At 37.8% G+C, this 25602-nt stretch overlaps 2 protein-coding genes across 3 annotated transcripts; both read right to left on the reverse strand.

The window, feature by feature from the left end:
• Window positions 1-7388: 7388 nt before the first annotated feature.
• LOC121804752 (pinin-like) lies at window positions 7389-11549 on the reverse strand. The gene is made up of 10 exons (XM_042204401.1): window positions 11360-11549; window positions 11146-11256; window positions 10998-11063; window positions 10636-10803; window positions 10416-10529; window positions 9536-9607; window positions 8912-8995; window positions 8688-8788; window positions 8285-8369; window positions 7389-7993 (listed from the first exon to the last, which is right to left on the reverse strand). Exons 1-10 carry the CDS (start codon window positions 11441-11443, stop codon window positions 7607-7609), a joined length of 1272 nt encoding a protein of 423 aa, XP_042060335.1. The 5' UTR covers window positions 11444-11549; the 3' UTR covers window positions 7389-7606.
• Window positions 11550-18861: 7312 nt separating this feature from the next.
• LOC121803132 lies at window positions 18862-25281 on the reverse strand. Of its 2 annotated transcripts, none has more exons than XM_042202835.1 (5): window positions 24552-25281; window positions 23691-24463; window positions 23527-23598; window positions 19404-20159; window positions 18862-19317 (listed from the first exon to the last, which is right to left on the reverse strand). In XM_042202835.1, exons 1-5 carry the CDS (start codon window positions 24619-24621, stop codon window positions 19198-19200), a joined length of 1791 nt encoding a protein of 596 aa, XP_042058769.1. In that variant the 5' UTR covers window positions 24622-25281; the 3' UTR covers window positions 18862-19197. The 2 variants fall into 2 exon arrangements, with proteins under 2 accessions (XP_042058769.1, XP_042058768.1); XM_042202834.1 differs by having other exon boundaries at window positions 23527-23616.
• Window positions 25282-25602: the final 321 nt, after the last annotated feature.

Raw genomic sequence — 25602 nt, forward strand, 5'->3', positions numbered from 1 at the left:
AAAAAAATAAAAATAAAAATCGGTTGCGGCCTGGCCCGAGAAGCGTGTAACGCTGGGCCGGGACTCCGGACTCGCGGATGCGGCCCGGCTCCCGAATAACGCCATCCCAGGCCGGGCCGCGGGACGGGCACCTGGCCGCGACCGCGGCACGGGGACCGGCCCAGGCCGCGCCGCCTCCTCCTCCAACGCGCGGGACGGGCCGGGACTCGCGAGATGCGGCCCGACCCCAAGCGTTATTCATGCTCTAAGGCATCCACATCCCCGTTTCTTATCCGTCTCTTAACCGTCTCATCCGTCTCTTAACCGTCTCATCCGTCTCTTAATCCTCTCATATCTTAACTATTCGTGGACCCCACTGTACTTTTCACCCCATCTCTTAACTAAGAGACAACACATGCATCCCTCCATCTCTTAACCGTCTATTAACCATATTATCCCTTAACTATTCATTCAATTTCATTTTTATTTCCAACAAATTCAATTAATAAAAACACACTTCATTAAATAAAATAAAATTACAACTTAAAATACTAAAAAAATAAAAAAAACACATAATTAAAAAAACACAATTAAAATCTAAAAAAATAGTATATAAAAAAGACATAATTTAAAATACTAGAAATTAAAAATTACACACTTAAAAACTACTCCGCTGGCGAATCATCCCTCGAAGGTGGTGGCGGTGCACTCAATCCACCTGTAGGCGGAATACCAATTTGTCTTGCCATATACTCAATTATGGCAAGAAGGGCTTGATATTGGGAAGACGTCATGCGGGAAGTGTCAGCCATCGTGACGGTCATGTACATGGACAATAGGGTGTTCGAGCCCGAGACCGAGCCCGCCTGGCTTGATTCGCCTCGGCCCCTCCTCCCTCTAGCCGTCTTGGTCCCTTGCGGCCGAAGGCACCTACTGGAGGAGCTCCCTGCATCGGTGGTCGTGCCCTCAACCTCTCTTGGCGTTGCCTAACCCGCCCTCACTAAACGAGTATTGACCACCCGCCGTGTGCTTCGTGCGTTTCGAGCTCGAGCCCGTGCTGGACTGGATACAAAAGATCAGCGCTTTCTTAGATACTATTCCGATGATTGACTAGCAAAACCAGGCTATTATACAGCACAGAGCATAACTTTTTGGCAAAGCTCTATTTGTAGCATACCCACAAAATAGATAGAGAGAGTTAGTTAGTGCTATATATTGTTAGATGCCTCAAGATTATCTCTCCAAAGAGTTACAGATAAAAGATTATAAAAGTATCATTTCGATGTTGAAATATCTTCGGCTCACATTGACTATTTAACAAACACTCGTAAAAGAAACACCATGCGAAGGGGTACATATTGGGCAAATTTTACTTTACATAGACAGAATTCAAATCCTTTAAAAGTGAGAAATTTTTAGGGGAAGACAGAATTTTAAACCACTGATTTAACCTCTAAAGTATGAAGCCAAGTTCCACCTTTTCTAATTAGAGCTGAGAATACATCAAAACATTAAAATGTATAGTACAAAAAATATACAATATCTGAAATCAGAGAAACTAACTAAAAACTGAGGTTGAATGAATGGTACACACACAAATAGATGTAAGGTTGTGATCAAATGCTAAGTAGTAGTAATTCCCAATCCAGAACTACGAACTTCAATATAGTGTATTAATATTATCAACACAAAGACAAACTTTATCGATACATGTAAATTTAAATATCAACACAAAGGCATAAGTATATCAACAGTCTTATGTTGATATACTTATATCTTTGTGTTGATAATTTTAACATACAAAATTGAGATTTTGGATTGGAAATTAGTTAGCATTTTAATGCGACCCGATGTATATATATAAATACATAGAAATCAAATACCAATGATACATTACAAAGAAATGAGAATGTGCTTCAGATTCAGATTCAGAAGATATAAGATGTGTTTTGACTTTCAGTGAAATCATAACAATACTTCTGCCCCTCTTGAAAGACTACATTTATATCTTTTCAAGGATAATCTTCTATGAAACTTGCCTTCCAGGTGTGCCAGAACCACATTTACAGCAGAGTAACAACATGACTTTCAGTTATCACTAAACGCTCATATTGGTCTGCAATTTTTTAAAAACAAGCGTAGAGTATATTGCCAAGCAATGTCGATTAAAGAAGTCATTTTGCACACTCATTCCTAATAATAAAATAAGAAAGGCCAGTAAATCACATATACCAGTCGGATTTTCTGAAAATAAATCAACAAAAAGAAAAAGAGTACTCACATAGTTTATAATTCCAACAATTAGCGGAAACAATCTGCAAAAAGAAAGCGAAAACCACGAAACAGAAGAAGAAAACCCCTAGATTCGACGATCAATGAGAATTGCGGATCTGGAAGCGCGATGGACAGAAGAGGAGGAGAGGTTTGTTAATTTTGATGTAGTAAAAGTAATTATTTTTTATGGAACTGCATAAATAATTCGTATATGGATAGCTAAATTATTGAATTTCAACTAATGTTGTCTCTAAATTTGGGTTAAATCACGTATGAGTTCTTTTCCACTTTTTGGATAATTTTTTATGTTAAAAACTCCTGATTTTTAACAGCATTTTTGTTTTTTTCTATTTTTAAGAGAATTTTAGTTTTTCCCATGTTGGAAAAACTATTATGTTTACTTTCTTAGGCCATCGCAACCCTATCTCTTATCAGTCTCTTAACTATCTCATCTCTTCATTATTCATGGATCATACTGTACTTTTCACCCCATCTCTTAACTAAGAGACAACATCTGCATCCCTCCATCTTTTAACCGTCTCTTAACCATCTCATCCCTTAACCATTCATTCAATTTCATTTTTTATTTTTATTTCCAACAAATTCAATTAATAAAAACACACTTCATTAAATAAAATAAAATTACAATTTAAAATCCTAAAAAAATAATAAAAAAACATAATTAAAATCTAAAAATAAAATAAAAAAGACATAATTTAAAATACTAGAAATTAAAAATTACACACTTAAAAACTACTCCGCTGGGGAATCATCCCCCGAAGGCGGTGGCGGTGCACTCAAGCCACCTGTAGGCGGAATACCAATTTGTCTTGTCATATACTCAATTCCGGCAAGATGGGCTTAATATTGGGGAGGCGTCATGCGGGAAGTGTCAGCCATCGTGGCGGTCAAGTACATGGACAATAGGGTGTTCGAGCCCGAGACCGAGCCCGCCTGGCTTGATTCGCCTCGGCCCCTCCTCCCTCTAGCCGCCTTGGTCCCTTGCGGCCGACGGCGCCCACTGGAGGAGCCCCCTACATCGGTGGCCGTGCCCTCAACCTCTTGTGAGGTGTTGCCTGACCCGCCTTCACTAGACGAATATTGGTCACCTGCCGCGTGCTTCGTCCGTTTCGAGCTCGAGCCCATGCTGGACTGGACACCGCCAGCCCATCTTTCAACGTCTTTGACCGTCTCCCAAACATCGACATGTTTGAATTCTTTGTTGTTGTCGTAAAAAAAGACTCACTTAGCCGCTCTCAGAATGTCGGCTCCACTGGCTCCGCTTTGGTAATTCGCCGCTTCATTCTTGTAGATCCCGCAAAATATTTTGACATCTCTGTCGACTCGGTCAAAATGACTGCGGAGCATCTTCATGGTGCGGCGGCGAGACTCCTTTGGCTTGTTCTTGTTGTAGCCGTCAGTGACCTTTTTCCAAAAACGCTAGCGGGTTTGTTGATTCCCGACAATGGGATCGTACGGGACGCTGACCCAAGCGTTGAACAGAGTCATCGTGTTGTTGCGGTTGTATGGATGACGGCCTACATCCTCCTTCTCCTCGGCCGCCTCCTCCTCTTCCTCGACAGCGTCGAATGCGCGACCCCGGAGCTTCCACCGCCTCGTCCTCCTTCCGGATTGGGTCCATCCAAAAATCCTCCCTAATTTGGGATAATCCCTGTGATTGCCCATACCTCGGGGCGGAGGGACGAGAGTATGCATCCACATCAAAATAGGGTGGTTGGTACGCCGCCGGCGTCGACGAGCCTTGGGTGCCCAGCGTCGACGAACCGGAACCGGAAGCACCGAAGACATTGTACATGCCCCCCAGTCGCCAAACGTGTTCAAGTCATAGCCGCCGGAGCCGCCGGAGTTTCCGTCGCCGGACATTTTGAGATGAAAATTGGAGAGAAAAGAGAGATGAATTGAGAAGAATAGATGTGTGTTTGTGTGTATAATGAGAATGAAATAGTAGTATTTGTAGAATAAAAAAAGAAAAATAAATTAAATTTTTTTTTATTACCGTTGAACGGTAATATTACCGTTTTTAATTTTTAATTACATTTTTTTTATTAAAATCGAATTTTAAAAAAAATATTTATTGCGTCAGCATGACGACCACCACTCGCGGGCCGGCGAGTGGGTGTCACGCCACGTGGCGCTGGCGCGTGGCGAGATGTCTCGCCACCCCACCCTCCGGGCCGAGACGAGACCGAGATGGTTGGCCTGGATCGCTGTCTCGATGCCGTCTCGTCTCTCCAAAACGAGATAGAGACAGCATCGGGACTTGATGCAGATGGCCTAAGAGCATCCACAGACGTTTCAGCGGACGTCCGATCATTGAGCGGCTCGTCTGTCGGGGACGTCTACTATTAGGGCGAATGAGCGGCTGACGGATGACAGGGACGAACGAGAGATTGTGTGGTTATGCGCGGACGTCCGTTAGGTCGTCCGTCCTCTCGTCCGCTATTGTAGTCAGGCGACGGACGTCCCGACGGACGAGAGCATTTTTTTATTTTTATTTTTTTTAATTCTATATATACGGCTCGTTGCATTTCATTTCATTTGCGCCACTTGTATTAACGAGTTTCTCTTCTTTCTCTATATATTTCTCATTTGATCGATGAATCCAAAAATGACTACTGGTAGTGGTAATGGTGGGGATGCTGACGCTAGGCGGCGATTTAATGAAGAGTTGTGGGCCTATATGTCCACAGAGATAAATCGCTTGATACAAGAGCACTTGCAGCAGCAGCAGCCGGCGGTACCTCGCCCCATCCATCATCAAGCTGTAGTACCCCGGAACCACGTCGTTGCCCACCAACGGTTGTTTGACGACTACTTCGCTGAGCAGCCGCGGTTTGGGGAGAACTTTTTCCGGCGGCATTTTAGAATGCACCGGGACCTATTTATGAGTATCGTGAACGCTTTAGAGCGTCGATACAAGTATTTTAGGTTCAGGGAGGATGCGAGTGGTAGACCCGGTCACACGCATATACAGTGCACTGCCGCAATCAGGCAGTTGGTCTAAGGAGGCGCGGCCGACATGTTCGACGAGTACCTCCACATCGGCGAGACGACTGCCCGCGATTGTTTGTGACATTTTTGTACGGGCGTCATTCACATATTCGAGGAGAGGTATTTTCGGAAGCCTACCCCCCAAGACTGCCAGGATCTAATGGATATGCACGGGTCGGTGCACGGGTTTCCCGGGATGTTGGGCAGCATAGATTGTATGCATTGGGAATGAAAGAACTGTCCCACTGCCTGGAAAAGGATGTACACGACCGGCTTCAAAGGCATGAATCCCACGATGATCCTCGAAGTCGTAGTTGACTACCGCCGGCTGTGGATTTGGCATGTGTATTTTGGGGTAGTCGGGTCGAACAACGACATCAACGTCCTCCAGTCGTCGCCCCTTTTCAACGAGCAGTGCATGGGCGTTGGTCATGCCATCAGTTTCGTCGCCAACGGTAACCAGCACGATATGGGCTACTATTTGGCGGATGGTATATACCCTAGGTGGCCTGTCTTTGTGAAGACGATCAGATGTCCAATATATCCAAAGAAGATCTACTTTGCAAAACGACAGGAGACGGTGCGCAAGGATGTGGAGGAGCCATTTGGTGTGCTCCAGGCTCGATGGGCGGCGGTGAAGGGTACGACACGTTTGTGGTATGAGGACTGCATTGTTGATGTCATGTATGCATGTATTATCATGCACAACATGATTGTTGAAAATGAAGGTCCAGAACTGACTGATTGGGCCAATGAAGATGTTGCCGGTCCAATCCACGGCGTGGCCACCGCCAATGTACGAATGGGGACGTCGAACGGGTCAATGCATTTGCGATCTTCGACAACAAGAAGCTCATATTCAACTCCAGAAAGATATAGTTGAAGAGTTATGGGCGCGGAGGAGTGCACGTTGATATTTATAACTTAATTTGTTTAAATCGTTGTTTTTTTTGTTGAATTGTACTATTTTAATTTATTTTTTTATTTTTTTTATTTAATGAAATTATTATTGTACTTTCTCTGTCCGTATTCGTATTGAATATTTAATTTCATATTTGTGAATTTGTTTTATTGTTTATTATTGTGCTAGGCTATTGTCATGTCCTAGTGCTAATCCGCTATTGTACAGTGAGATGTCCTAGTGACATGGCAGTGCAGTGGGATGTTCTAGTGATATAGTTGGAGATGTTTTTGGGATGTCCTAATGCTTGGCTATTGGGATGTCCGTCCTATTGTGGATGCTATAATGTTCTAAATGTGTGAAGATTGAAGATTGATGACTGATGACCCGTAAATTATGATCGACTCCATGAAAGTCAAATATACTATTAATTGTTTATTTCCTTTTCTGCTCCATCCTTTTTAGAGCGATGTATAAAAAAGTGATGATTAGTGAATTAAGTACGTAAATAAATACTAGTTATAAAATAAAGAAAATATAATTATATAGTAAAAGAGAATAAAATGAAAAAAGAATGAAGATTATCATTTACCTAACAAAGAAATATAGTTCTCTTATCTTGAGAATTGAGATGTTTTCAAAATAAATATGAATCACTAGAGAGTAGTATAATATGTTTAGGTTTCTTATTAAATGAACTACGAGATATGGTAATAAGAAGAAGAAAATATATGTCTAAGGCCAAAGATCATGGATTCAAGTCTTCCATGCCACAGCCTTTACATTTATGTTCATTTAATCAAAAAAAAAAACAAACAAAAAGAAGAAAGAACTACTAGTAAATTAGAAAATTTTGGTCGGATTTTATGTTTTGGTCTAACTTCGTATTGTTACTCTTCTACTATTGCGAACTATGCTTTTTGATAAACTAAATATTCAATTTTGTTTAAATGTTTAGCTATTTTAAATAATATTTTAATTTTAGGATAATAACTAGCATGCAATTTCAGCTTATAATGTCTGGCCAAAAATAGGTCCACCGAAATCACTAAGTACTTCAATGTCTCCGTCAAGTTCCAATGACAATCTGTTTCGAATTATATCTGGACAGTTTACAGCGAAACTAAAGTCTATTTGTTTTACAGCGATAAATGACAATTATGATGAATTGAAGTAGTTTGGGAATGCAAATTGGTAACCTTCTACTAATGCATCTTCGTCATGTCACCAACAAAAAAAGAAACTAGTATTATTAGAAACCAATACAGTGAAATAATCACACAGTAAGTCACAACTAGCTTTAATTCAAAGTTTCATGGATGAAGCAGCACAGAGGACCTTTGACAAAGAACCTGAATCCTAATCATCCTAGCAAACATAAAAAACTGAGGGAGATATACCAAACAAAATCTAAGCATGGAGAAAATTTTGCGAGGAAACCTACTCGTCCTTCTTGTCCTCAGGAGGAATATTACCTGTTTCTAGTTTCTCTGTTTCATCAACCCTTCCCCCGTTATCATCGACACCCAGCACATCATCCATCATATCATCCTCTGCCACATTTATATCTTCCACATCATCTTCATCTTCATTGTTACTTTGGCCAGGTATTTTTCTGTTCTTGGGACCATGCTCAAGCTGATGGGTTTCTAGCTCTTTGTCCATTGTCTCCTGTAAGTTTGCCACACTATTATTTTGCCTTCTACCTTTCCTCCCGTTTTGCCACCTTTCCAGTTCCTTGTCCACATTTGCAACATACTGGTCCAAAATTTGTTTCTGATATTGCGACAGTTCCTCTCTCCTAGCAGATTTCCACTCTTGCAACATCTGAGATAATAAATGGTGGTATAAAGAAATAGTTCGCATGAATTATCTTACACTTGACCACATATTGTCCACCAATAAGAAATAGTAGTTCGCATGAATTTTTCATGCACTTGACATTACTAACACTTATCTTTAAAATAAGCCATGTCCATCAAAAAACAACTTGTACGTGAATTATAAACGCTTAAAATAAGCTTCGACAAACACCTTTAAATGCCATTGAAAGAGCTGCATTTTTCAGTTAAACATGATTCTAGTTTAAACTCATGCATCAAGGTGGGATGAACTTACTTTTTCTTTCTGCTGCTCAATCAAAGTTGCATCTTGATCCAGAGGCTTGGCAAACGAGTAATAGATCAGAGGTTCAGCCTTAGTCCTGAAGGATTCACAAGCACAAGAAATAAATAAGGAATGTCAGAGCATATTAAAATGAAATTCATGGGATTAACCAAAATCCAAAACAGAAACTTCGGTCATAAGCTGCTTCAACTGTCTGCACATAAGTGAGCACTTATCTTGAAGTCAATAAAATTGTGAATATGGACACTTTTGGACCAGAAATAGACATAACCTGCACCAAAGTGACAGTAAAGCAGTTACGATTTTATCGTTCTTAAAGTGCAATAAGAGCAGTTACGATTTTATCATTCTTAAAGTGCAATAAGAAACTTATATCCATTCAGAAATAACATGCCTTATGAAATTTCCAAGTTTTTGGTGGTGCTCACTCCACCGAAGAAACAGCAATTCCATATTCTTTTCCTCTGCCTTTGCAGCTATACGTGCTCTGAGGGTCTGATAGAAGAAGGAAAAGTAATAACAATAATCAGAAACTGCCATGCAGTAGTTCAGCAAACATAGGCCTTCAGAGTAAAAATAGTACTGCAAAGGTTTGAGTAATATGTTAGAGAAACATACCAAATCTCTCTTTCGCTTTTCTGCAATCTGTTCACGCTCTTGTAGCCTCAGTTTTTCACTTTCTTCACGTGCCCGTTGCTCAGCCTACAAAAGAATAAGAATTCTTTTTTAAATTCATGCGGAATAATTTCTCTACAGTTCAGTTACATTTGGTTTCCAATACAAGCATCTGCATCTTATTCTGAAGTTTTATGCAATTCTCAACAATATACTGAATGAATAGAAGAGAAAAAAACACTTCTTAATTTAGTAAATTAGAATCCGTTTGGAGCTCTAGAGGTGAAATAACTATTTGAAAGGCACCATTCGCTTCTTTATTCATTTTCTTCAATAAACAGACAACTGTTAACACATTCCACAATCCCTTATCTTTATCATGTAAAACTGTTCACTCACATTTGTTTGACAGTTTCCTCAGAAAATTAGTCAAATCCAACTCCAAGCAGTGCTTATAATTAGTAGGATCAGTAGTGTCTAGTCACCAGTCAAATATATGAGAAATTTTTCAATCTAAGCTAGTAATCATGAAACCTCATTGCACCATGGTAATCTTACAATTATTGCATGAAGAATTGAAGATGTAGATAAGCTAGAAGATAAAGGGCAAAGTCAAATCAATCTCACCCTTTTCAGAGAATCAGATCTTCTCATGTATGCCTCCGTGCCGGATAGTTTCACGTCCTCTTTCCTGAACCTCTGGATGAGCATCAAACAATAGAATAACAAATCCAGGCATTAGTTATGCTAGCATGCTAAGTTATGATTTTTTTAAAAAAAAGATAGCTTCTCTCTGCCTGTTCCAATAACTTGTCTCTCCTTCCCCAAGTGAAAAGAGGCAGCAAACTAATTTCCCTCAATTCACTCGTAGTCTCGTAGACCGCGATTATTCTAATATAGTACTACTACACAAAGTAACAAACTCAGATGTACGAAGCTCAATGGTATTCTAAATTTTAAGTTTTAACAGCAGTTTTCTTCTACCAGTATTAGTTAAATTAGCCCAGTTTGACACGACTTTCCCTGTTTCCCATGACTGTGTCACGTTTATGTAATAAAAGATAGTACTATATTTTTTACTCAATATATCCAAATAGCAGCACCATTAGTTGGGAGATCCTTCACCAGAGACTCCAGAACCTTACAAAAATTCTCTGGGTGAGGCTAAAAAAGTACTACTCCGGTATTTAATATCTTCTCATACAAAGGTTATAGGACACAAAGTAACAAACAAGGCAAATTCGCCTCATCTTAGTTCTAAAAGACAGGAATAGTATGTCATATAGCCAGAGACTTCCTTTTGAAGACGTGATCACAGAATTTAGATGCGCATAGAGAACACAACCAAAGCAATCTAAAACCATACTGTAAAGGAAGACATTGCCTCAAAACTATTGGTAGATGCAAACCAAATAAGAAGCTATGAACATGTAAGAGCATAGCATGCAACTCATCAAGTAAACATAAAATTAAATGTTACATAGAGTGAGAAAAGGAAATAGCATACCTCTAATGTACCAAGAAGCTGGCCAAGCATCCTCTTATTCCTGCTTACTAAACTAGGGTCCTCATCCTTAGGCAACACCCTTGGCACGTGTTCAGCAGGAGGGGTTTCAAAATCCTAAATAATCACACACAACAAGTGAAAAGTTTGAAATTAACTAGACATTCTACAAATGAGACTAGTTCAATCCACAACTTCAAACGAAAAAGGAATTCTACTATACCATTTTCGACGGCCGCTGACTACCAACCCTCTGAGACCAATTAGACGGCTTTCTCTCACCCTGGCTTCCATTGGTATTTACAGCATCTCCTATATCAAGTGCTACTTCTTTCTCTTCCACATCAGTCACAGCTTCAGGACCACCTTCGATAATCTCCCCATCCTCAACCTTTAAAGAGAAATAAATTACATGATTCAAGCTATAAATTATCCCGCATAGCGTTGATAATATCGTATACAAGAGTAAGGAATGATTGAAAAATATGTTCTATTTCATTGTCGTTCATTCATCCCAATTCCGAAACTTCAATCGTTTAATTGTAAACACCAAAACATTAAATTTGAAATTTTAGAGGATTCCACCTTCACAACAGCTGAAGAGAGTCGCCTTTTTGCAGGAGGCTGGTCGTCAGCATCATTCCTGTCCGCCTAGACAATGAACAATTAGCTGATTAAGAAACGGATAAGGCAAAATAGCAACGGGCAGCGACGGAGAGATGGGGAAATTTACAGGTCGAACGAAGCCACGTTGCCGATTGCCATTGGCGGCAAAATTGCGTGGTCCGGCACCCGTTAAGCCACCGCGGCGAATACCCCTGGGATCTCGTAGCCGCTCTGTAATCTGTTGGCACAGGAAAAATTAGGGTTCAGCGAGAAGATTGAGTACAGAAATTGTAAGGTATTCCTGAGCAGATATATCGATAAATGTAAATACAAAGATGTACCTCCCGCTGTTGGCGGCGGAGTTCATCGATTTCTTTCCGAAGCTCTGCCTCTGTCTTCTCGGCCACCACCGTGCTGGCCATCATCTGTATGTCCGCGCGCGCTTCCGAGAAAGAGAGAGAGCTGTGCGCTGCTGCAAAACCCTTGCAAACCTATGACCTATGCTGTGTGATTTACAGACTTCTTTTCCCTTTCTATTATTATTATTATTATTAGAATAATCCTTTCGTTTCGTGAATCATTTATTCTCTGTTCAAGAAATATGCTACCTTCTATCTCATATTAAGTTTCATATTTAGCGTGGACACGAATTTTAATAAATTTAAAGAAAAGTGAATTGAATAAGTTAGTGGATTATGAATCTCACTTATATATATTAGTTTTATAATAAAATGTGAATAGAATTGGTTAGTGAAATGTAGAGTCTACTTACCATTTATGTAAATGTGAAATGTGACTCTTATGGTGGGACGAACCGAAATGGCAAATGTGATACTTATTGTGGGACGGAGGTAGTATCTTGTAGTATTAAAATTAGAGGGAACATCTTTTATGGTCCATAAACTTTGTCAAACTATCATTTTAGGTCCGTGAACTTTAAAAATATCATTTGAGGCCCGTCAACTACGAATTAATATCAATCAAATACTTCTTTACTATTTCAAAAAAATTCGGGCGAAAATACCCTCAAATACATGAAGGGTGTCTATTCTTACTAAACTTATCACACTCATATTTTTTTATAAATATCTTTACTATATACTCCCCCCGTCCCATAAGAATATGCACTCTTTCCTTTTTAGTCCGTCCCATAAGAATATGCACTTTCTAATTTTAAAAACTGGTTTCTTTCTAATGAGGTGGGACTCATTCTCTACTAGGGCTGGCAAATCGTGCGGATTGGGTCGTTATCGGGTCAACCTGATAATGACCCAACCCAATAAGGCCTAACATGAACCCGACCTGTTAAGGAAACTGTAAATCCGAACACGAACCCGACCTGCTACCTTCAAATCCGAACACGACCCGCAACCGACACGAACCCGTTATCGACACGATATAATATGGGTTGACACGACACGATAACAACCCGAACATGATATTACACGATTAAAACCTAATATTACACGATTAAACCTTAATTTTTAACCTAATTTACACAATTAAAATTCGTTTTATACTATTTAAACCTAATTTATAAGAAATTAAAACATTAAAGTAATATATATTTTTTAAATAATAATAAAAATAATAATATTATTTCTTAATGGGTTACCTGTATCCGACCCGCATCCGACCCGAACCCAACCCGATAAGGACACGGATCCAATAAGACTTGACCCCAACCCAATAATTTCGTGCGGATTCATGTCGGATTATCGTGTCGTGTCGAAAATTGCCAGCCCTATTCTCTACTAACAATATTTTATTTACTTTTTCTCTCTATCTCTCTCTTACTTTACCAATTTTGTATTAAAACTCGTGCCGAACCCAAAGTGCATATTCTTTGGGGACGGAGGGAGTATTTTTGATGAATTTTCTAAATATAATTTCACCTTCAATATTATCACTTAATTTTGTGATATGCAAGAGAAGTTTATTTTTCACTTTTTATTATTAAATAATTTTAAAATATTTTGAGGTATAGATTGATACGACCACGCCCGGAAGGCCCATGACGAGGTCTATGACGAGGCGCCTACTTCAGGGCTCTCCAATTTCATCCAAAAAGCCATGCTGGAGGCGTCTACGAAGAACGAAGAGCCAACGACGAGGATCGTGCTGAAAATTGAGGGTGGAGCGCTTCCACCCGACCAGGTGAATTTTGAGGCACCTTACCACCCGACAGGGTACGACCTGCTGGAGGAGCCAAGGCCAAGCTACCCTACCCGACCGGGTATCCATTCTGCCACCTGCACGGGTCCCCGTCGAAGGCGTAAAGAAGAATGAATGTTCCACCCGGCCGGGTAGAGTGGCGCGGACCAGATTTTGTGGGCCTTTTCATTGGGAATTAGACCTCAGTATAAATACCTTTTGATGTCAATTCCTTCTTTGAAGGTTGCTTGTTTCCATCCTAAATTGATTCAAGTAAAGGTATGCATCAATGGAGTGTATCCATTGAGTAGTAGAGCCAAGGGGTGATAGAGCTAATGAAAGTTGTCTAGGGTTGTCTCCATCCTTTTGGTTAAGATCATATGGTTGTAGCTTTTTTATCTCATCATTGTACACATGCTTTCCATTTCTAATCTATCATCCTTTCTAGTTTAGATTCAAGTTTTGTGATTGAATCTCTTTTTATCCTTTTGCTTTATTGAGAAATTGAAAATCAATCTCACAAAAATATCTAGATCAAACTTCATAAATGGGTAATTTCTTGGGAAATGGATCTTAAATTACTTGGATCCACATCATAGATACTCGTAAAAATTAATGCAACAGTCAATAAACGTAAATTTTTAAAATAATATATCAATATCCCACCAAGGTAGGGTAAAACTCTCCACGCCAGTTTGAAATAATTAGGTTCCCTTCATTCGCTGCCGACCTTTTGAAATTTGGAATTAAATTCACTGGCCTTTTAGAACATGGGATCGAGACATGCGAATTTTTCAGAACGACGAAATTTTTCCTTTTGTTCTTCTATTTTCTTATTATTTCATTCACAATTTTTTGAATTGACTAAATTACCCACTTTAAACTATAAATACCAAAAATAAAATAAAATTTTCTCTCCACATTCTTGTTATGTGTTTATCTCTCTCTCTCCTTCACGTCTTTGAAAATGTGCTGTTGAATTGAAGCACGCGTTAAATTTACATGGTGTTTTAAATTTGTACGCTCCAGCACATACTCACAGTGACTCGCATTGTTCTATTAGAATGACTTGAAATTTGCACGGCGCTTGCGACATAGTCGTGATGATGGGCGATGGATTTTTGTCATCTGACATCGTTTGGCATTGTTTAGGGGGTGAAAATAGTAATTTACTATTTTTCTGAATTCATTTTTAATGACGGACGGAGGGAGTCTATTAAAAATAAATTCAGAAAAATAGTAGTAAATTTTATTTTATGACATGCAAGAAAAGTTTATTTTTCACCTTTTTTATAATTAAATAATTTTAAAATATTTTTTAGTTATGGATACTCGTAAAAATTAATGTAACAATCAATAAACGTAAATTTTTTAAAATAATACTCCCTCCGTCCCGCACTACTCGCACATTTCCTTTTGGGCACGGAGATTAAGGAATGAGTGATAGACAAAGTCAACAATTACGGCTGTAGGTATAAATTGTTACTAAAAATGGAAAGAGTGCAAATAACTTGGGACGCCCAGAAAGGAAATAAGTGCAAGTAGTGCGGGACGGAGGGAGTATATCAATATCCCACCCATGTAGGGTAGAACTCTCCACGCTAGTTTGAAATAATTGGGTTCCCTCCATTCGTTGTCTACCCTTTCGCCATTTGTGGGAAGCATCTCATCAAGAAATATGGGGAGTACAATACAAGCCATCATGAGGGCAACTAATTTTCGCCTCCATCTATAAACACGAAGCTGCTTTTGCTCCCTCTCAACTTCCCTCACCGCATCGCCGGATTTTGATTTGAGATCCTCATACTCCTCGCGGAGTCGGCTAGCGTGAGGGAGGATGTCCCTGTCGGCACACGCACGTACATCGCCCAAAGCTTTCTTGGCCTTCGCCGCAACGCGCGCGCACATCAAGTTGCAGCGGCCTTGAACCGCCCACTCGCCGATCAATGAAATAGCCTTCTCGACTATTTCACTCAGGAACGCCGCCTTCACCTCCAACTCTCCCGACGGAGTTGGCGGTGCATCCCTCTCGTAGCGGAGATGAAACTCGAATTCGTCAAGGCTGGAGTACTCATCCTCTTCCAACCGCTCTATGATTTCCCGGCACGGGATGAAGCTGAAAGTGAAACCGAGATTGAAACCGAACGACATTTTTCAATACTACCTTAAAACTGGGCTTAGATATTGAACTACAGTATTATATTGGAACTCTCAGCGAATAAATCCATATAAATACTAAAGTGGCGAAATTTAGAATTAAATTCACTGACTTTTTAGAATATGGGATCGAGACATGCGAATTTTTCAGAACGACGAATTTTTTCCTTTTTGTTCTTCTATTTTCTTATTATTTCCTTCACAATATTTTGAATTGACTAAATTACCCACTTTAAACTATAAATACCAAAAATAAAATAATTTTTTCTCTCCTACATTCTCGTTATGTGTTTATCTCTCTCTCCTTCACGTCTTTGAAAATGTGATGTTGAATTGAAACACGTGCTTAAGATTATAGTGATGTGATATAAGAACAATCAATTTTTTTGGCATGGGAACTTGATATCCGCACGCTCCATATTTGTTTGAAATTCGCACAGTTAAATTCACATGGTATTTTAAATTCGTACGCTCCAGCACATACTCACAGCGACTCTTGCATTGTTCACATCTGACATCGTTTGACATTGTTTATGAGGTAAAAAAATAATTTACTATTTTTTCTAAATTTATTTTTAATATACTCCCTCGATCGGTCATTAAAATAATTTACTATTTTTCTGAATTTATTTTCAAGATAACAAAATTGCAAAAAAGACATAGAACTGCATAGAGTTCAACTCTTTTTTGCAATCTTGTTATCCTGAAAGAACCGATAAAGAAAATCAATTATGGGCTTTTAAATTATAGATGGAACATCTTTTTTGGTCCATGAACTTTGTCAAAGTATCATTTTAGGTACGTGAACTTTGAAAATATCATTTGAGGTCCGTCAACTATGAGTTAATATCAATCGAAGTACGTTTTACTATTTCCAAGTTTTTTTCAGACGAGAATACCCTCAATACCTTTAAGGATACATATTTTTAATAAACTTATCACATATTCAAATTTTTTTATAAATATATTCACTATATATTTTTGACTAATTTTTTAAATATAATTTGACCTTTAATATTATCACTTAATTTGGTGACATGCAAGAAAACTTCATTCTTCGTATAATTAAAGACCTTCTTCATACAATTAAAGACTTTTAAAATATTTTTGAGGTATGAATATTCGTAAAAATTAATCTCACAGTCAATAGACGATACTTGAATATCTTTACTATATATTTTTGACGGTATATTTTTGACAATATATCAATATTCAAGTATCGTCTATTGACGGTTACAATAATTTTTGCGAGTATTCATATCTTAAAAATATTTTAAAATTCTTTAATTATAAAAAGTTGTAGAAGGAACTTTTAACTTTTCTTGCATATCACAAAATTAAGTGATAATATTAAAGATCAAATTATATTTAGAAAATTATTCAAAAAAATATATAGTAAAGATATTTATAAAAAATATGAGTATGTGATAAGTTTATTAAAAATATGTACCCTTTAAGGTATTAAGGGTATTTTCATCCGAAAAAACTTAGAAATAGTAAAAAAGTACTTTGATTGATATTAATCCATAGTTGACGGACTTCAAATGATATTTTCAAAGTTCAGGGACCTAAAATGATATTTTGACAAAGTTCGTGAACCAAAAAAGATGTTACCTCTTAAAATAAATACTAGTAATAGATACTCTCTCTATCTCATAGAAATAACAAATAAGCTTAATTTTTCTCATACAAATAGTTCATATTGATTTATTCAATTTTTTTTTCCTTTTCTTTTACTTTATAATTTATGTATCCATCATTAATTACTATATTTCAACTCTTTTTTCTCATTCTCTTTTAATTACCAATTATTGATTAAAACTAGTGTCAACTCTAATTAGTTTGTTTCTATGGGACAGAGAGAATAATAAAGTAGAAGAGAGAGAAAAGTGGAGAGAATAAAGTAAAATTGAGAAAATGTGTTACTACTTTTTATTAGAAAAGGAAATGACATAACTACCATGGAACATCAAAATGAAAAAATGACTCAACTAGCATGGAATGGATGGAGTACTTCATTGTTTTCAAATACTTAAACACTTATAATGTTCTTATAAAAGTTGTATTAACATTTTAAAATCATAGTTAACCAATAATGTGATTTGTACTTTTAAATTTTGTTCTTATATACTATCTTCGTACATCAATGCAAAGCCAAATATGACATTTTAAGAAGCGCCAAATATGACATTTTAAGAGCATCCACAACCGTGCTCTTGCCAGCGGCACGGTTGTGGGCCCGGGCGGTACTATTCATGCCTGCTCTCTGGCAAGAGCACAACTCCCACAACTGTGCTCTTCCGCAAGGACGAGCACAATTAATTTAATATTCAATTAAACATAAACATTTTCATAATACTAAAATTCATTAAAAATCACAATAAATATTACAAAATACAAATAAAATAAAAAAGACATAATTAAAATCCTAAAAATTAAAAATTACATAATTAAAATACTAAAAATTAAAAATTACATAATTAAACTCCTAAAAAAAATTACATATTTAAACTCCTAAAATTTGAGATTGAGAGAGTTGTTTGGTATAGTGTCATTTTTTTGTGTTTGAAATGAGAGTATTTATAGATGAAAGTATGAATTTTGGGGTAAAAATAATGAAAAAAAATAAATTAAAAGTGTGGAAAAAATGGATATATTTTATTAGGAAGTGGGAAAATATTTTTTTTTATTAATTTTGAATTTTTCAGATTTTTTCGAATTTTTAAAAATAATAATAAAAAATGATAAATCAACTGGCCAATCAGAGCATGTCACGTCGACGCCTCGTGCTCTTGCCGCTGGCACGGACGTGCTCTATGCATAGAGCAGAGCCCTGCCAGCGGCAAGAGCGCAATGGTGGCGGAGCTCGTCCTTGCCAGCGGCAAGGAGCTGGCAAGGACGGACGGTGAGCTGCTGCTCACCGTTGGGAATGCTCTAAGAAGCGTAGTAAAAAGTGGATGGAAAATATGAGTGGAGTGAGTCCTAATCTTATATGAAGTATTAGTTTTATAATTAAATGTGAGTAAATAAAATTAGTTAAATGTGAAGTCCATTACCAAAAATAGTAAAAAAAGCAAATAAGACATTTATTAGTGGACGAATGAAAATAACAAAATGGGATGATTATTGATGGACGGAGGGACTGTAATAATTGACAAATTGATTGATAGCTCGATCTTATGAATGATTTGATGCGAATCATGAGAAAATATATACAAGGACATGTAATTCAAGAAAATTGTAAGAGAAATTTTATAAATATAATTGAAAATATTTATGATGAATGGATCAAAATGATAATATAAAACTATTTTTCTTTGAAGGAAGATGTACGTACCCTTGTAGTCATCGGTCCAGGCCAGGCCTGGACATGGATGGGGCTTTGAAACTAACAATCATATTTTCAACCCTGCTGAAATGCAAGGATAAGCAAAGCTCACCTAGATTACAACAATCGATTTATTATAAAAACAAAAAGATAAAAAATAAAAAAAAGTTAAAAAAAAAGGAGGAAAATGATGAACTCGAACTATGCAGTCAGTAAATTCTTGCTTTTCTTTTCCATTTCTGATAGATAAATGAAAACATGTGTTCTATTCATGAAAAAATGGAAGGAACCAAAACTGTCAAGACTTTGCATGTCTTGGAGTAACTTGATCAAAATCTATTTCTATTCTCTTTACTCAAATCCTCTAGTCAGAGGGAAAACGATCGTAAAGAAGGATCATTGCTTATTCCTATCGATCTCCAGAAAACAACAAAACTGCCCAGATTTTATCTTAGTTGGCTGCCAGAAATGCCTCTCAGCCAATCAAACAAGATCGGATTACCCCTTCATCTAAACAAGAAAACTCTGGCAAATTCCGAATCAAGGTTCGGATTTATCATCTGATGAACTCATTTCATCAATACCCTCAAGTTGCGAATCGAAGGGGGTCAAGAGCTGTACAAGCTGCAGTATTCGAGGGGATGGTTTTGAATTGATGTACTGCAGCAACAACAACACTTATTTTTAGTCAAACATGACAAAGGTAACAGAGTTTAACAAACTATAAGACTGAATTCCAGCATTACCTTAGTCAAATCCCGGCGGAAAGCAGTGATTTCTTCTTCAGTGAGACCTTCCTCATCGTTATTTTCCTCCCAGCCCAAAGAACGAAGAAAAGCAGCCTCTTCATCCTCAGAAATGATACGGCCAGAGCTAGGATGTTTCTTACCATTGCTCACACATTTTTGCACATCACAAGCATCACCATTGCAGATTGAACCAGCTTTCTCCTCAGATTCCAGGCTTAAACTCAATGGAACTTCCACAGGCTGACTCGTAGCGGGCATGACATTCATTTCAGCATGTTTATTAGAAAGGGATGGTGAAAGAGAAGAGCCAGTCTCCAACTCAGAAGAGTCGCTTGCAGTAGCTGAATCAGCAGAAGCAGGGTTTGCCATAGATTTCTTTCTCACTAGATTAAAAAAATCATTTCGACTTCGAGCTTGAGAGGTAGGCCGCTTCTCCAGCAAAGTTAATACAGGCTTACGGTCAGGGACTGCATTGCTAGGGGGGACCTTGGTTACTGCAGACCCAGAAACAGACGGAAAACCAGCAACGGAACTACCACTAGTTGGACTCAAGTTGTCCTTTACAACAGGGCCAACACCATTCTTTTCTCGCACTGGCTTTAGAACTTGGAGCTTTCCAACATTAGATGTTTTTGAAACATCACTCTTTACTGGCCCACCACGAGGAGAGTGATTTACTGGAAGTGGTGAAGAGATGGAAGGCTGCTGGCTACCCACTTTGCTCTTTGATTTGTCTGAAGAATTTTTCAACACCTAGAGGGCAGAGGCAGATAACAATAGATAGCATATTTAGCAATGAATGTCAACAATTTTGAGAATCATTTACCAAATCTAATCATCTTAATCACAAGCATTGCAGATTGGTTAAGATCCTTAATCTCTTGCAAAATTTGAGTGCACTACAGCATGAATATGTTGAAAGCATGACACATCAAAGCCTCACAAAGTACAGAAAACTGAATTTGAAATGCATCTCATTTAAAGGTACTGAAGGGCTTTCAGTGACACTCCACCTAGAATTTTATATAGTAATCATTGATCTTATCCACTCAAGAGTCAAGATGGTTGGACTATACGACCAAGCCCTTGTACACATGTTTCCTTCAACATCAACAATCGTAGTGAAAGCAAATCCAAAAGTTGACCACATGGAAAGATTGATAGCCCCACAAGACATTTTTTCCTTACTTAGCGCCATCAGTCACAAAAGGATATTACAACACTGCAACTGATCGAGTGAGACCAGGATGGATCCAATTAAAAATTAATGTTCACCTGAATAGTTGATCTAGGGTGGTGGAAAATCGACATTTTATAGGACCACTTAGCATTTTTCAGTAAGTTATTAAAAATAAAAGAATCATGGTCAACTGGCACCAAAATCTCATCTATGGCATTAGAGCCATGTAGCTAGTAATCAGTAGTAACTAGTTATTTGCAGAGAGATTGCATAATAAAAATAAGAATTCCTGGTCAGTGGTCACTGAATTTCCCGCATTATATTGGGTGTATTTCACATTTCATAAGCCCTATGAAAAAAATTGATCAGGTTCTCCTGAACAAACTTAGCAACAAAATGTAGAAAGAACCTAGGGCAGTTAAGAGTCTTGGAGGTGCGGCATTTCAATAAGAAGTGTGTCTGTTCTTTAGGGGGTCTCAGAAGAGGATCAAGGAGCAGAACCGAGTCCCTCTAGAGATTTATTCTATGGGTGATTTTTTTCCCTTAGAATATGAATTCAGAAAATACATAAGAAAATTAACTTATTAGCTAAATAAAAACAATAAAAACATGTTTATAATTGAGAGTCCCTTTTTACTCCCATGCTAAGCTTAATGATGATGGACAGTAATCCATGATGCTTCAGGAGTTACAGTTCAATAAGTAGCACAAGCAAGTCTATAGTGATAACCCCTCTTTACTTCCATTATTTATGTTTGATAATCGTGAATGCATTATGACTATATTTAAGCTAAATCTGAATTCTCTTATCGTGGAACTTCTCTTCTTTTTTCAATCATGTACCAAACTTCAAAAGTCATACAGTGCCCCTTACACCTAAGCTCTAAGAAGTGTTTAAAACCAATTTCCTTCCAATACTTTGTCTGATCACTGTCCAAAGAGTAGTTGATGATGAACCTAAAAGTAGCAGCATGAAAACAGTCGGGGATAGCAGAGAGTTAGTAGTAACTTTGAAATTGACCCATATAGCATTTCATCAATACTTAAAACAATTTTAATAAAATAAAAAAATCACTTTTTCACACATCTCCAGATACCTATTCATTACTCAAAGATTGTGATTATAGGGTAGCTGGGTAGGAATAAGAAAATTATGCTAAGAATATCATATAGGAACCAAGAAGCATAAAGGAAATCTGTTGATGAATGTTTTAGAAATATTGAAATAATGAATATGTCCATACAAAATTTTACAAACATTATTACCAATAAAGAAGGAAGAAGATGAAGAACATTAACTAAAATCTCCAAAGAATAGTTACAGAATTTCTGTAGTTCAACTCTTTCATTTATGGTATTAAATTATTAACTCTTTCAGTTTCACATTATCTAGGTCCATCAAAAAATCCATACAAAAAATATGAAATAGCCAGCTATTTAAAAGAACCAGAGTGAAAGCTGATGATACGATAGAAATCAGATTTCTTCAATAATGAATGATATTTTTCCAACTAATCATGTTTTCCAGATTGAAGACCTTCCTCGAGCATGCTAAAGACTATCTATTCACAAATGCTTTTCTTTTAATACACAGCAACAGAAAAATAAACCCAAAAACACTCTTAGAATTTTACTAACTGCCAAGACCTATGCTAGAAGGCAATTTTCTGATTCTTCCTCATGAACCAAAAGTTGACAATGAACCTGTTAGTTCTCTTTTTTATTAGACCACAAACAGGACTAGACAATGGCACCTTAAGTTTTCATTCACAGCCAAGACATCTGCTAGAAACAAAATACTCCCTCTATTCCATTAAAAATGAATCATTTTCCTTTTTGGGGGTTGTCCTACTAAAAATGACACATTTTTTAAAAGGGAAACAACATAATCTCTACTTTATTCCTTTCCACTTAAAATCCCGTGTCAAAGGGACGGAGGGAGTAATACTTTCCTAATTTATCCTCAAGAACTGAAAGTTCAAAATACATGTGCATTACCCATCTTTGGGCTTGGATAGAGTAAACTACATTAGAGCAAGACTTGTGCATCAAAACACTAGTGCATATTATTATGCATATACGTCGGCAAAACTGCCTGTAAAAAATAATGTTAATGAATAAGTGTGAAGTCTGGATTCATCTAATAGACTAATACTCTGGTATGACTAGCCAGTTATAACATGCTTCCTCCCATGTGCTGATTCTCAAATTCCAAAGGCATGGCTAGGTAAGTCATGCATATTCAATTATTCATCACAGCTCATACTTTTTGGCTCCTCCATGTCTTACTTGGAGCATATGATAAATTGCAACTCAACAACTTGTTCCCGTATAAAAATGAAAATTGTAACATCAGGAACAGAGGAATTATGTTTGCATCCTTCCTTTGCTAAACTAATTCACACTAAGTCCAACTTCATGGAATGCAAAACCCCACATATATACTCCATAATCATAGCATCCACATGAATTCAATAATTTTGCATTGTCATACAGTGAGCCCAAAAAGTAAAGAATCACATTTGCATCAGAAACTCAGACAAGGTATCAAGGTGGGATTATATGCAAGGTACTTCTGAATATCTTACAAGCCATTTCTAGAATATTATTTAATTACCCAAGCTCTCTAGTGAGATATCATTGTTCACCTATAAGCACAGAAGGTATATTCCAATAGGTTATTAAAGTCTATACCAGTAAATATCTTATTGTGCCACAATTGACAATACTTTCACAAAAAAGGAAGTTAGGGAGAATCTCTGTGGTATCCTACCCACTAGACAGCTAATGACATGAATCATCAGACAAATCTTCAATTTTTAGGTAAAAATCAAACACATGCCAATGCTGCAAGGAAAAACAACAAAGGGAGTAGGGAAAGATATCAAAACTAGGACTTGAGTATCACAACATACACAGGAAGGACGATAGAAATCTCACCAAAGCTTTTGGCATTGACGGAGTCACTGGAATTAATTGCCTAGATTGCTTGATTGCAAGCTCCTCAAGTCTCTGCGCTCCAACAGATAACTGAAACGTGAATATGGGGCATTAGCACACTGGTAAAGGATATCTGACTTAATTAAGAAAAAAAGGGGACCTGCCTGTGGGGTAGTCTGGGAACGACTAGGACCCTGAGCCACAGCTTTGGCCATATTGAGGCTGGTAGCTGAACCCAAAGCCACTGATGCAGAACTTGATGAAGTGGCTTGAAGCACAGATGATGATGCAGTTCCATTGCTTCCAACTAACATAGGAACCTCTGCCAAAGCCGATGTCCATTTTTCACCACCTAAAGAAGCGGAAGTACCAATAAGTAAGCTCTGAATAGAACTTAAACCAGGGGATGGTACTCTTCCAATATCAGAAATGACTGCTCTTTCATCTACTCCTAATGAGGGAAAATCTCTCTCAAAAGCAGCTTTCCTCACCCCGGCAACAGGGCTGCCTGTGGTGCGCAAACCGTTCAAAATCTTTACACTGGTGCTGCCTGAGTCAGCAGCGGCAGCACCAACTTTCTTAGGCCATGCATCCCCACGTTTCGCAGAAACCATGGACTGAGAACGTCTTAAACCATCCCTCTCAAAATTACCTAATGAAGGATCTACCAGTTGGTCTGAAAATTTTCGATGGCGTCGGCCGCCCATAAATGAATTGTCATGATCATGAGAACCATATGCGTCTTTCTCCCAGTCTCTGTCGCGCTGGCTCCTCCCAAAACTACTGTTTGACCTAAAAGTACCTGAGCTGTTACTACTAGAACTTCGTTGGAAATATGAAGAAGTAGTTCTTTCGGAACTAGAAGATCGTCCAGGATCATGACCTTTGCCATTCAAAGAGGACTTATTCCAAGAAGCCTTTGATGCTGGGTGATCATCTAAAACCAGAAAAATAAGATATTAGAAAAAAAGGCACCAACATGAACGAGTGTGATACAATAACTTATCTGCAATATAGAAAACTACCTGAATGAGATGTCGAGTTTCCAGCATTTTTGAGCCATTCAGGTACTAAAGTGGGCTGACTTCTCTCCATAACTAGTGGTAAGCATTATCATATAAAAGAGCAAGTGGAAACAAATTCAATTCCTCTGCTTATACAAACAGCCATGAATCCACTTGAACGTCCCAAACGCCTAATTATATCCGTATTTTCACACCAAACAAAGATTAACTGTAGCATAATCCAGAATTCAAAATTTTAGTAACCAATCCACTCTTCTGATAGAAGCAATAGCCCAAGCTTCTCAAGGCCTCAATGTTCAACAAGAACAACGCATGAGAAACATAAGGCTATCACCGCCCCACTCTAAATAAACAGAGCAATTCCTCAAACAGAGCCCTCAGGGGAAATCTCAGAATATAAAATCAAACCCCCGCCCAAAAATTCATCCAACGCGGCTATGATAGCAAAATCCTATATCACTGGGGTTTCATCATTCTACTAACACGCAAAAATGTTCCACAAAATAATCAAAATAACAGTCCGTGCGTATCAATGACTAAGTAAAAAGACTGAAACCCGAATTTATAGATTGTTATCAACAAACACGAATTTTTTAGAGAGAGCAGAGCAAGTATTGCGCGGTTTCCACAAATTGTACTGAATTGGAGTGTGGAGATTTTATCTGTGTGTTTGGTGAGGGGAGATATAGAGACACAAAATTTGTATGTATATGCGCCTGTATTTTCAGGAAGTTTGTATGTGGTGCGTGAGTATCTCGTCTATTGCCCTATTTTTCCTTCTTTTAGAACACCCACAACCGTACTCTTGCCAACGAGCACGGTTATGGGCCCGGCACTACTATTTCTGTTTACTCTTAAGCAAGAGCACAACACTCACAACGGTGCTCTTCCGCAAGGACGAGCACAAGGGTCCCACCATTCTATTATTCAATTTAAATAAAAACATTTCCATAATATTAAAATTCATTAAAAAATCCGAAATAATATTACAAATTACAAATAAAATAAAAAGACATAATTAAAATCCTAAAAAATAAAAATTACATAATTA

Source organism: Salvia splendens, chromosome 5 (assembly GCF_004379255.2).
Source record: "Salvia splendens isolate huo1 chromosome 5, SspV2, whole genome shotgun sequence".
Lineage (NCBI taxonomy): Eukaryota > Viridiplantae > Streptophyta > Magnoliopsida > Lamiales > Lamiaceae > Salvia > Salvia splendens.